Source organism: Nothoprocta perdicaria, unplaced genomic scaffold, assembly GCF_003342845.1.
Source record: "Nothoprocta perdicaria isolate Ctin4 unplaced genomic scaffold, notPer1 scaffold_287, whole genome shotgun sequence".
In the NCBI taxonomy this organism is placed as follows: Eukaryota; Metazoa; Chordata; class Aves; order Tinamiformes; family Tinamidae; genus Nothoprocta; species Nothoprocta perdicaria.
In genome coordinates, this window is record NW_020455518.1 from 554,225 (window position 1) to 566,308 (window position 12,084).

At 43.7% G+C, this 12,084-nt stretch overlaps 1 protein-coding gene across 1 annotated transcript in view; it reads right to left on the reverse strand.

The window, feature by feature from the left end:
* The window catches only part of DOCK3 (dedicator of cytokinesis 3), a 147,878-nt gene that overhangs the window by 49,158 nt on the left and 86,636 nt on the right, over nt 1-12,084 (reverse strand). The window contains exons 15-23 of the mRNA XM_026041538.1: nt 9,024-9,148; nt 6,698-6,860; nt 6,164-6,270; nt 5,780-5,951; nt 4,893-4,990; nt 3,587-3,670; nt 3,160-3,260; nt 2,504-2,585; nt 338-508 (exon numbers count right to left, since the gene is read on the reverse strand). Coding sequence (XP_025897323.1) covers nt 338-508; nt 2,504-2,585; nt 3,160-3,260; nt 3,587-3,670; nt 4,893-4,990; nt 5,780-5,951; nt 6,164-6,270; nt 6,698-6,860; nt 9,024-9,148 — 1,103 coding nt within the window. The remainder of the gene's footprint in view (nt 1-337; nt 509-2,503; nt 2,586-3,159; nt 3,261-3,586; nt 3,671-4,892; nt 4,991-5,779; nt 5,952-6,163; nt 6,271-6,697; nt 6,861-9,023; nt 9,149-12,084) is intronic.

The window sequence follows — 12,084 nt, forward strand, 5'->3', positions numbered from 1 at the left end:
ACCRAACGTTTCTTTGGAGCAGCCTCAAGCCTTGCTCGTTCATGAAGGATGTGACGATAAAGTTGACTTTTAAAGAGAGCAAAAAATTGCATCTGATGGGACAACTAAGCCATTTTTTTCTTGAGAATAAACAGTTCAGCACTTGTGTTTCTGTGAGCTGGTGCAGAGCTACTGGATAATAATATTAACCAACTCTAATTTTTCTGTATTAGCAGCTTGGTAGAGAAAATTCTCTTAAGCTGCACTTAATCATCATAGGCACAAACACTGCTCGTGCAGGGAAGCGCTGCCTCTAGGTTTGCTAAGTGAACTAAGTGAAGTGTAGAAAACAGCCAACCTGTGTGAAGATGAGAGTCTCCGAGCTCCTGCTGTCCAAGCTGAGCACAAATCTGATGGACTGGAAAAGCTCCTGGATGCTGGAGCGGAACTGTTCCTCCTCCATCCCGCAAGTAGCTCTGGAGTAAAGGATCCGAGATTGGACAATGAACTTGAAAAGATATTCCAAGGCCTTAAGGAGCAGGAGAGGAAGAAGATTAAGACAGAGAGAAAGACAGAAAGAAAAACAAGCAGCTTTACAGAGAACCAGAAAAGATCCGAGGTGCGCAACAGCTGAATTCTGCAGCTTTAGTAAAGAAAAAGAAAAAAAACAGGTTTTGTAAGTTATATAATTCAGTTAAGGAGGAGCTACTCATAAGCAAGTATTTCTTTATAACTAATATCTTTGTTACTGATACGTCCTGCTACAGAAAGAGTATGTTTTTAATTTAAATACACAAACTTGAGTCGCATAAATAATGAGAAAAACTTGGTGAACAATTGCCAAACTGACYAAAAGGCTCTGAATAAACGACCTTCCTTGTTTGCATGTGGGTGTCTCCTTGAATCCCCTGAGTTCRTTACCTGGATTAAGGCAGAGGGGTAGCCTGGGGAACAGGAGAAGGTTTACCTGGAAAAGGGATATCTACCCTCCAGTATCAACACTATGGCACGGCTGCCCCTTATTCCTTGCAAGGACATGTGCTAATGGAGATAATGTGGAAATAGAAGAGCTGCACGTGAAACCCCCTGGCAGCCCAAAGCAGTAGCAAGCACCATCTCTTTACTTCCAGCTAGGTAAGTTAAGGAGTTCTGCATTTTTTAAATCTTCAGACAGGAGAAYTGGAAGGTCCCCAGCAGCAGCAGCACGACCTCCACAGAGGATGGCATTTAACACCATTGCACAGTGTGGTGGCTGCTGAAGTGCTGCCACAGTGGGTCGCTTCGTAGAGGAAAGCAAGTGAGCTCTGGAGCCCGTCTGGAAGTCTGAATTGGCCAACTAAAYCCCTGGAACCAGCATTTTGCAACTGGTGTTAGTCAGGACTCCAGTCTGCAGAAGACATGTTAATGCATCACCGTTCAGTTGGCAGCAGCGTTGGTGAGGAAATGCATATTGTCCTATGCAGCATTTGCCATCATAACCAAGGTCCTCACAGACGTCACAGCTGCTGTTACAGCARAGTAATATCCCACGTGGCACCAAGRCCTTTCCCATTATTCGGTGTGTGCACTTCCCATCAGAATTGTCTGGCCTTTACTCTTCACCTTRGTGTTTCAAGAGAGATGCCATTAAGGCACATTAAGGGCTGACACCATGGGGAGTGTGATGACCCCCTCATAATCCCACCCAAGGGACCAACGTCAGGCTGCAGCACCAAGACACAGTATCAGGAAACAGGAACGTTTGGAACGTTGCACCGCGCTGGCTGCTGCCTGCTCCTCTGCTTCGCCCTTTGGAAGCTCAATTGGGAGGACAACTTTTGTCCTCGTGATGTGTTTTTTCATTCCAGACACCAGCTCTTATCAAAGCACCATATAATGTATGGATACGTAATGTCTGACCTAAGTCTTAAAACTTTACGGCTTTAAGGACACACACACACAAAAGAAAACAAAGAATGTGAAACTCCTCATAAGCCCATCTTGGTTTTCAAAACCCCAGTGATATTTAAAGTGATATTTTTTTGAGGAATCATGGCAGCACTGGCAATCTGGCCATACATTATATTTCTGTAGGAAAGCCTCTCCCAGTGAAGCTTCCTTTCACCACAGAACTTCATGGGAAACAGCAGCCTGTGTTGCTGGATGGTTCCTGTGGTGGCCAGCGGTAGTTCAACAGGAAACGGCCACAAACTGAAGCACCAAAAGCTCCACAGGAACTTAAGGAAAAAAATTCCTTGGCAGTGAGGGTGCCAGAGCCCTGGCACAGGCTGCCCAGACAGGTTGGGGAGTCTCCTTCTCTGGAGATCTTCAAAACCCACCTGGATGCAGCCTGTGCCCTGTGCTCCGCACATGGTTCTGTGAATACAGAACACCTGATCTGACAGAAAAAACACCACCTTAATTAATCTTTTAAAAGTGTAACAGCTTTTAAAGAGTTGACTACACTTCATTTTCTTCCCAGCCTCTCGAGAGCCGTTGGAGTCACCCGCCCAACCGAGCCGCCACCCTGGTGCTGGGTACGTACTCGCATTGCCTCCTGGATGTGGTCCTGCCGCACGAGCTCCGCCGAGCGGTCCATGTACCACTTCAAACACCGGATCAGTTCTCTGAACAGAGCACACAGGGAAGGAGAGAAACCTTCAGCATCCTCTTCAGATCAGGCGAGCAACACGCGCTTTGGTTTTAGGGAGGATTCAAGAAGCTGGAGTCTTATGTGACTCCGTTTCAGTGATTAGCTGGAACCGTGCTAGCTGCTGAATTTATATGGTATAGCCATTTATTTAAATTTCAAACCAGCAAAGATTTATTCTCTTTAATTGACTTGTATCATGAAAGAACATCAAAAAGATGTTCATAAAGAGATAACTTGGATAAGGGCTACCAGGAACATTCCAACACCAAATCATATTCTTTTTTTTTTTTGGCTAAAAAATTTCAGCTCTCCAAGTGAGCAGATCAGAAAGAAAATAAATTCAGAAATAGTCCAGATAAAATCCAAAGTCTGCTCACTGCTAGAAACAAGAAAACGCAGCAGCTTTTTATCCGTGCTGGAAAACTCTTCTCCAGGTAGTTCTGCTTTTGAAAACCAGCTCTGCTAATGTAACAGTTATGATTCTGGTGGTCACATCAATGAGAGCTTGAAAATACCATGTCTGGAAGTGATGGATAAACATAACCTACTTGTAAGCCAGTGCTCCTGCAAAGTGCTTCTGAATATAAGTGTCCATCACAGGTCGAAAATGAAAATACTTGCTGTCACGGAGCAGATTAATGATGAACACCTGTGGGAGAGGAAAAAGCCAAGCCCTGGTAAAACAAATTGCACACAGGCACGGGGGTCCTATAAACAAGCTGTGCAAGCTAAGGAACAAGAAGATTCACGAGCTTCTATAAGCAGCCAAAAGCTCTGTTAGTGGATGTTATTGTTCCCTTCTCCCAAGTGACAGCAAATATGGTTCTGCCTACATCTGTTGCRTGTAGTTTATTACAAAAAAACATGAGCCTGGATAGAGTGGAGTATTTCATRCTTTGCGGAAGCAAAATACGGGTGAAATGGCACTAAGAAATTAAAAATACAATAAAGGAAGGCGACAGCTCAGCAGCTTACCAGAGACTGAAAGACCAGCAGCCCRTATTTTTCTGTGTTGTCATCCAAAACTACAAACAACGTGTCGAGAATGTCCTGTAGGAACTAAAGAGACAAGAATAAGCCACGAGTTTCAAATGCAACTATATTCAAAGGTGGATCATCCTCCCTCCTTGAACCTCGTCATACATGTGAATACCTTCCTGAAACATTTTCCAGARACAAAGCAGAAATTAGCACTCCAAATCTGTGATCTGTAACACTGTTTGTAAATATATAACATTTTATATATGTGTGTGTGTATACATATATATATGTATACATATATACACATATATATACACACATATATACATATATATACACATATATACACATATATGCATATGTATACACACACACACAAAAGGACAATATATTTCTTTTGCCTAAGTTATTCCTTTCCATTCCTCTCATCCCTGTGATGAATGGCAGCCAATCTGGTGAGAGCATCTATTACCCTTTCTCCTTGGAATAATCTTTGTTTTCTCTCCATATATCAGGTGTTTGTATTGCCTTACAAACCAAGTGCACAAAATGTGAAATTCATGAAAGATTCAAATACAGGGAGCAGGGGAGTTTCCTCCTGTGCTACTGTTGCAAAAAAAATATAATGCAAGCTAAAATTCAAGCGCTGGCAGCTTTCACAGGAGTTACAATGAAGTGGCTGCAATCATAAATAACAAACCAAGTGGCGGATTTTTTGTTTGGTTTATCTTTGTTTGCTTGCTGTTACATAAATTATCTCCTTTTATCTCCTAAAAACTGTCTGAGGGATTGCTGGTGTTGGCTCTGCATCTGGAACACGCCAGTTTTGCCAAGACCGCAACTATTCAAATGCATTTTGAGGTTCCTTTGAGATAAGGAAGCCTGGCTCGCATAAAGGCCCAACATATAGAGCGAGTGCTGCTACGAAATGTAATCAAATTACTCGCTAAGAGGTAATTCCTGACAAGGCAGACAGCAATTGGCACACTTGGCAACAGCTTCATTTCCCAGGGCTGGGGCATGAAAAGGAGTTGGCAGGATGGGCCATGGGCCTTACTGAGCGAAAAACAACTTTCAAGGCTTCACACTGGGCTGCGCTCTATGCAGAAGGTTTGGAACATATTTGCAAAATAGAGATACAGAGCAGCTCTGCTACCTGTAGAACATATTTGCAAAATAGAGATATAGAGCAGCTCTGCTACCCGTTTGGAACAGCTGGTTTTATCCGAGTTAGATCTATTCCCCTCTCTCTGGATGCCAACCATCGCAGGCATCCAAAGACTGTCATTTGATTTAATACCTTAACGATTTCCTCGCCACTGACGTGCCTCAGTCTTCCCAGGATATCCATCACACGATCCGGGTAAGCCTTCCATTTCAGGAGGGCGAGCAAATCCACTGCGGAATAGTCAAGGAGAGGAGTGCACTAAAGATTCATTGTCAAGCCAATGTCAAGACATCAAGGGATGGGTGGCCAAAGTACTTGCGGTTCAGTACAACGAACACCATACATGAAATAACTCAGGGTTTCAATTTTCATCATATACTTGGAACTCCAGCTATAAATTAAGCCCTGATCCTAACACATACAGTAAAATGAACCACGATATAAAGTAATGAAAAGTCTAGCACTAGATCAGGGATCTCTCCCATGACACATGGAGCTAGCAAGTTAAAAACACCGCAGAGCAGCTAGCTTGGTACAGGGGAAAAGCTACAGCCCTGGAGGGATCAGGAATTCATTACACTGTGAAATTTTCTTGTTTCTGGAAAACAAAACCACAAAGAAAAGTGGACAACCCCCTTATCGCTTCCCGTTCCTTAGGGAGCTTGAAGCAACGAGGTCTGATTTACTTAGCAGCTCTGTAAAAACCTAACAAAACAAACATGGGATTGCATCAAAGTGCTAACTTTGGATTCTGTTTTGTGCTTGGAAATGTTATTAGAATTAACACTGCTTTAACATCTTGCTTGCACRTACACAACTCTGGCATGTACTCTGCCATTATTTTCCTTATCCAAAAGAAATCTGCTCCTTGCAGTATAAAGTGTGAGGAAAGAGATGCTTGCATAGCACCAAATCATAACAAAGGAGCATTTCAGTAAAATCAGAGAGCAAGCACCAGCCTGCACCACTTAACTCTCTTTTTCACACTGCCTGTTCTCTCGGGCGACGTGGGCACTTACCGTTCTGGGTCAGTTTGGTGGACGAGAGCTGCGTGGAGACGGAGAAGGTCTCCTTGGTGCTGCGCTGGAAGATGAGGCTGGAGGGGATGTTGGGGCAGCCGTTGTAGTCCTCCTTGCAGCAGGGCAGCCCCAGGTAGAGCGCGTGGTTGTTAAACGTGCTGTTCTCGTCGCACTGCRGACACAGGAAAGGAAGGGAAACTTCACCTAGCCAGCTTGTTCCTTACACTTTCAAGCTATTATTAGTGCGTTGCTCACATGTTTCTAATGAGGAGAAAGAAGGTAATATAATGACATTTATTTGTTTAAGCTGAAGTGGAGGTGTAAGAAGAGTCAAAGGCTGCGGCGTGTGTCTGAAGAATGAGGAGACAGTGGAAGAATTGGTACCTTATAGACATAAAGCTCGTGGATGTCGTCTGACAAGGTGGTGCCGTCATCCCTCATTAGCGGAGTGAACGCAAACCCAAAGAGCTTCTTTTCTCCCTTGTCTTTTGCTGCAGCAAGAGACACAAATAAGGGATATCTGTGTATTTTGCCTGCCCATCCGTGCCTCAAGTTTATTCACTAAATTCTCTGCATTCGTAGCCAACAGCCCACATAAGGAATGAGATTTAACGTGCTGTGTCTGTGGAAGGGATCAAAGTGTCTCAGACTGACCGTAGGAGAAGATAAAAGGCCTGTGCTGTAAAGAAAACACAGCAGAAGAGCAGCGGGGAGAACACCTGCAAACTGCTGCACCGACTGCTCGCAAAGTTTTTAATATTTCTGTGTKGTTTTATAACTGCAGCAAGAGGCTCATTTGCACTGCAGGATCAGCAACACTGCACTTGCACTGCGCTTGCCCTTCCCACCAACAACCCTATGCAAACATTTAAGCCCTTAGCTCTACCATTCCCCTTTTTGGAGGCGTTTTGCACTCACTGGAGCAGTGCCTGAACTCGAAGCGGAGGTGGGAGCCCCGGAAGCGGTCGATGGGGATAGGCAGCTTGATGATTTCCCCCCAGCGCGGGCTGTTGTTGTGGTAGAGGACGAAGGAGTGATAGGCGCTGCGGCTCGGCTCGCCRGAGCCCAGGCTGATGCAGTCCTGCCACGAAAGAACACAATTTAAGACCAAAAGACACGGCATCACCGAATATGAGTCATTTCATTACCCTGTGGTAACCTTTATATATTTCACATCTTCCTGGAGACATACAGGGAGAGTCAGCAGCAGAGACTGAGACGCAGTGAAATGGGAATTTTTGAGGAGACTGTTTGGGTCAGAGSATGAGCTACAGGACCTGAGTGAATTCAGCTTGCATTTATTCTCTTCCCTTCGTTATTATTTTAGTTTTCCATCATGCACAGGGTATACTTAATAAGCAGGTGAGTACTACTAAAAAAAGTGAGCTGAACACATCATTTGTCATACTGGACTTCTCTGAAAATACCATTTAATCAGATTTCTGCTCCAGCATCTCAGGGCAGAAATGATACCCCAGCTTTCGAAGCTCTTACAAGTGTCGGTCTTCAGTACCCACAGGCAAGGAGCCTCAGAGCCAAGGGCCATTGCTCCAGCACCCCCAGAAAATTCAGATCGAGTTGTTCCATTCTTGGTAAGCAAAGAATTTTTATTAAATGAAAACACCGATATATCTAAAATTTCTATTTCTGGCTACAGAAAGCTCAGATATTGTCCAATCTATGTTTTATCCAGCACAGAGATGAAGAACATCATGAATTCCCATCTTTTAGAAAATGCAAAAGGCAAATATGCAACTCTATAGATTCAGTTACCACRAGACTAAAATATGCAGGTAAATTAGATGGTGCAGGCAAGTAAGGGAAACTAGAAAAAGGGTCAGAGTAATAGTTTTATCATGTAAGGTATGCTCTGCAGTGAATGAAATGTTCCTGCTACCTGGGCAARGAGAATACAAGAGAAATGCATTCTGCTTTTCAGAACCTGACTGAATGATTATTATAATTGAATAAGAACATTTTGAAAAGGAAATGCTCATTTTCATTTGATACAGCAGAGTATTCTGGAAAGAATTCTGCTGCATTCAGTAGGACCATACCTGGACCAAGAAATACACTCAACAGCAGTGAGGATGTGAGATACTATGAGACAATATTCTCAGCACTGAGCACGGTTCCACTAAGCTCCCTCCGAGGTTCTAATTCAGGTTTGGATTGTGCTGTCAGGAGGAGTTTAGAGATTTTATTCCAATGTTGGCTGAAATGTGGCTCAAAGCCAAAACCTTTGGTTCAGGGAGCTGAACAGCTATCCTTTCCAGGGCATTTCTATAGACGTAGAGCAGGAAGAGACACTTAATAAGATCACCTGTCTCCTACAATGCCAAGGATATGAATGGCAAGTAACCCCAAGGAGCTAAAAGCAACCTCAGGCAGCTGCTGCCATTTGCTTCGACTACAGCAGAGGAATGTGCAGGATTTTTCCACCGAGGAGAAGCTGTGGCAGTRATGGAAACGGATGAGACATAATTAGTCTCCAAGCTTAATTCTACATACAGGCTTTTTTTTTGTTTTAATGTGCATGGGATGATTCCTCCACACTGACATTTAGCACTTTGGAATTAGGTCTCTACATGCAATTCAAATCATTTCGTCTTATAGGTTAGTTGTCTAGTTCTCTCCCGCAGTAAGAGACAACACAAATGTACCCAAGCAGCTAGAAGGAATCCAAGTTAAAAGAGAATTCAGTTTTTAATGTCTGAGATAAACCTTCCATTTTTCAGTCCTTACCTGTTAACCACTATCTTTATAGGAGATGAGTCAATTAAAAGTTACTGTTTGTAAATGACTTCTCCAACTGAAAACAGAGTTAAGACTGAGAGTCTACAAATTATGTGGTTTTTAATATTCACTCCTGAGCCACAGCATCAACAGCCCCCGCTAACACGAGCATTTCAAGATTCTCCTCCTGCATTTTGAAGGGAAAAAGACCTACAAGGGTCCTGGGCAGCCTGTTGTGAAATAAAGTAGCGCTTAAAACCGCATCACTCATTTGAGAGGCCCGTCTAATTCAATGAAACGGAAAGGGGTTGTGCCCTTTCCGCAACAGCTCCGAGCACAAGCCACTGCTTTGCCGAAGAGCTGCTTAATTTCTAATTAAATCACAAGCAAAAAGGAAAATTTGTCTCCCTTTCCATTCAAAAAGCAGATGCTGACAACGAGTTTGATGCACGAGCACTTCAGTGCTCAGTCCAGACCCCTTGTTGTTGGAGGGAGGAAAGGGTTTTACCTTCAGGATTTCTCCGTCGGCGTASAGAACGTACATGGTGACCTCGATGTTCTTCTGCACGCTCTTGCCACCCCGCTCGAAGTCGCCCTTTTCCAAGGTGAGGTACAAGTCGTTGCGTATGTCGCCTGTGGAAAGAGCAAGGGCGGAGGCTTCAGCTCCGGCCGGGAGACGCGGCGGCGCCTGCGTGCAGCAAACTGAGACCCAAAGCTGCTCGCGCTGCTCTGCAAGCCCAAACCATTCCAAGCAGCACGTTAATTGTTAATAAAGATGAACATTTTAAAACCGATGCATTAAATAAGAGTTGTTAGTAATGCCTTTTATATATTTTTTTTTAAGAGTGACCCCAGAATCGATATTTGCTTTATTGTGTGTGAGCAGGGAAGGGATAAAAACACCCTTACATTGCTAGTTATAGAGTAGATAAATAGGGTTATAGCGGGCTAGTTATTTGATTTGGAAGTATCAGGCTAAGCACAATGAATCACCACTAACGTCTGCTTTCCTACTTCCAATATAATGTAAAACAAATGAGTATTTCTGTGGTGACCACTGCAAAACTAAGTTCCYTTAGCTCTCCTTTAAGCAGCACCTCGGTTTTCTTGTTATCGTTCTAACCAAAACCGTGACCTTTTTTGAGGACTTTTCTGTAGTGCAGTGCGGATGAGGAGAGGGAATTACTCCATTGTTTCCTGCGGGATTCCCGGCTAGCCCCTGGTGCCCGGGGGAATGCGGGAGGCAAAGCGGGCGCTGTGGATGCGGGCCTAACAGGCGGCACCTAYGTTCTGGCACCAGGCCGGTCCCACTGCCATTACACAGCGCTTCACTTGGCTGCTTTTAAAAAGTATTTGCCACATAGGCAAACGCATGAAACAGCAGTACAGAAACAGATATAAAATTAAAGGGAAAACTGAAGTGCTCGGAACAGAAGCAGAACTGAATGTGCTGGTCAGAGGGAGGGCAGGGAACATTAAAACTCGCAGTTGGGAGCCTGGGCCAAAGGAAAGGCCGGGGCTCTGGCTCCGAGCCCCCTCCTGCCTTGCGGCCTCCGTCCTTTCCCTCGGGTAGCTGGCACAAGGAGGACAAACACCGTCTCAATTTAGATGTTGTAACTCTTGTAGAAACTAGTTACACCCCCTAAAATTAGCACTTAAGCACTTCTTATTTATGACCTCTTTTCCTGAAGATGATTTGACTACACCAAGGCCAATGGCAGATTACAAACCATTTGCTAGCCTAAATTAGCAGCCCCGCTTGATGTATAAATAGCATCTTTTTTTTTCCCATTAAGCTTTACATAAGGGATATTACTTCGCTAATTGAAAAAATGCCTTTGGGGTGGGGAGTAGTGGGACTGAGATAACAGTTGATATGCATCAAAACGAGGAAAAAAAGAAGGGAAAAAAGCATTTCGGTGACATGCTGTGGTCTGTCTTCTTTTGTAAAAATACTTTTTATAGAATCTTAAAATAATACAAAAGGGTTTTACACACAAGAAAGAATGAAAGAAAATAAATGTATCTAGCAAAGACAGAGACCATTAGGCTCTTACCAAATACTCAGCATACTGTTTTCTGGGGTTAAAACTACAAACTCAGACACCTGAGTGGTCTAAAACTGAAAATAATTTTACTATGAAAAGGTATTTTAAGAGTAATACAAAAAAGGAGAGGCTATTCACAGCGTACCCTGCCATGCAGGCTTCCGATGTGCAGGTTTAGCCTCARGATTGTGTAGAAATAACTTGGTAAAACACCAGTATTTGTCTAGCAAATCTTCCTTCTCCCAGGCCTGTGTTATTGAAATGGATATGGCTGGTGACTCTCTACACTGCTGGGAATATCAGTAGAGCTGCGACTTTTACCTATTGCCTGTACTGCAAATGGAATTAACGTTTTGCCTCCCCTTATAAAGAGAATATTATTATGTCTTTAACCGTGCGTGATCCTCCAGCTTTTAGTGAATCCAACACTGCAAATTATTTCAGTTTCTCCGATTAAAGAGACTGAGGAATGCTGAAAAGCGGTGAGTTTATTTACTAGCCATTTTCGGACTTTTATATGTAGAATTAATGCAACACAGTTAACAAATGCAACGATTTCCCTGAAACTTTTTAACTTAAACACATCTCCAACTTTCTATTTTTAGCTCTTATTTTCCGCCAACTCAATACTGACAAGAGATTGGAATTTATTCTCCTCGGGTGTACTCTGGGAGGAGAATTATGAAATAACGATGTCTTTTCACTCTCGTGCCRTAGCACTGCGAGAAGAGCTGATGAATTTTGCCACGGCCTCCTGCCCCATTTTTTTTCTTTAATGGCTCTGTGGTCAGTGACGGAATCGATGCTCCAGCGCGACTCACCTTTGGTACCGAGGCATCTGTGGTATCTAGCAAAACTGTCTGCAACCCTTTGGTTTAGGGACCTGTGAGACATCAGATCTGTCTCTCTCCACAAAGTTACCACGACACCGCTTTTAAATCTTTACCGATCCCCAACATTCAACGCAAAACAAGGTGGAGATGGGAAAAAGCAAGCAAGAAGCGGACAGTACACAGAAAAGCAGACACTTACACCCAACTATCTTCATCTCTGCATCAGAAAGAAAGGGGAGAGAGTGAAAGGAAAGGCGAGAGAGAGAGAGGAAGCAGGAAATTAAGAGGAGGAGAGAGAGAAAAACAAAAAGAGAAAGAAACATCACTCACAAGTAGAAGATGAAGCATGCACGTTTCATCAGAGGATCAAAGTAAAAGACAGAATACTTATCAGCACATGGGGAAGGGAAGGGATGTCCTTTGGGGAACTGACAAACGCCATGCCTATGCAAGAGATTTCTGATCAGCAAGTTCTGTACATAAAGAAAGGTGCCATCCCAAAGGCAAGCAGCACATGCCTCATGGCTCTTATCTCTGGGGAAAGGTAAAATTGTCAGCGTCAGATGGACGTTCGTAAACCCAGCAGCAGTTTAGAAAAGAATAAACTAGAAATGACAGAGAGAAACAGTCTGTTCGTGAGGTTGCTTGGGTGGAACCTCTTTGGAGACGCACACCCAAGAGCGCCACG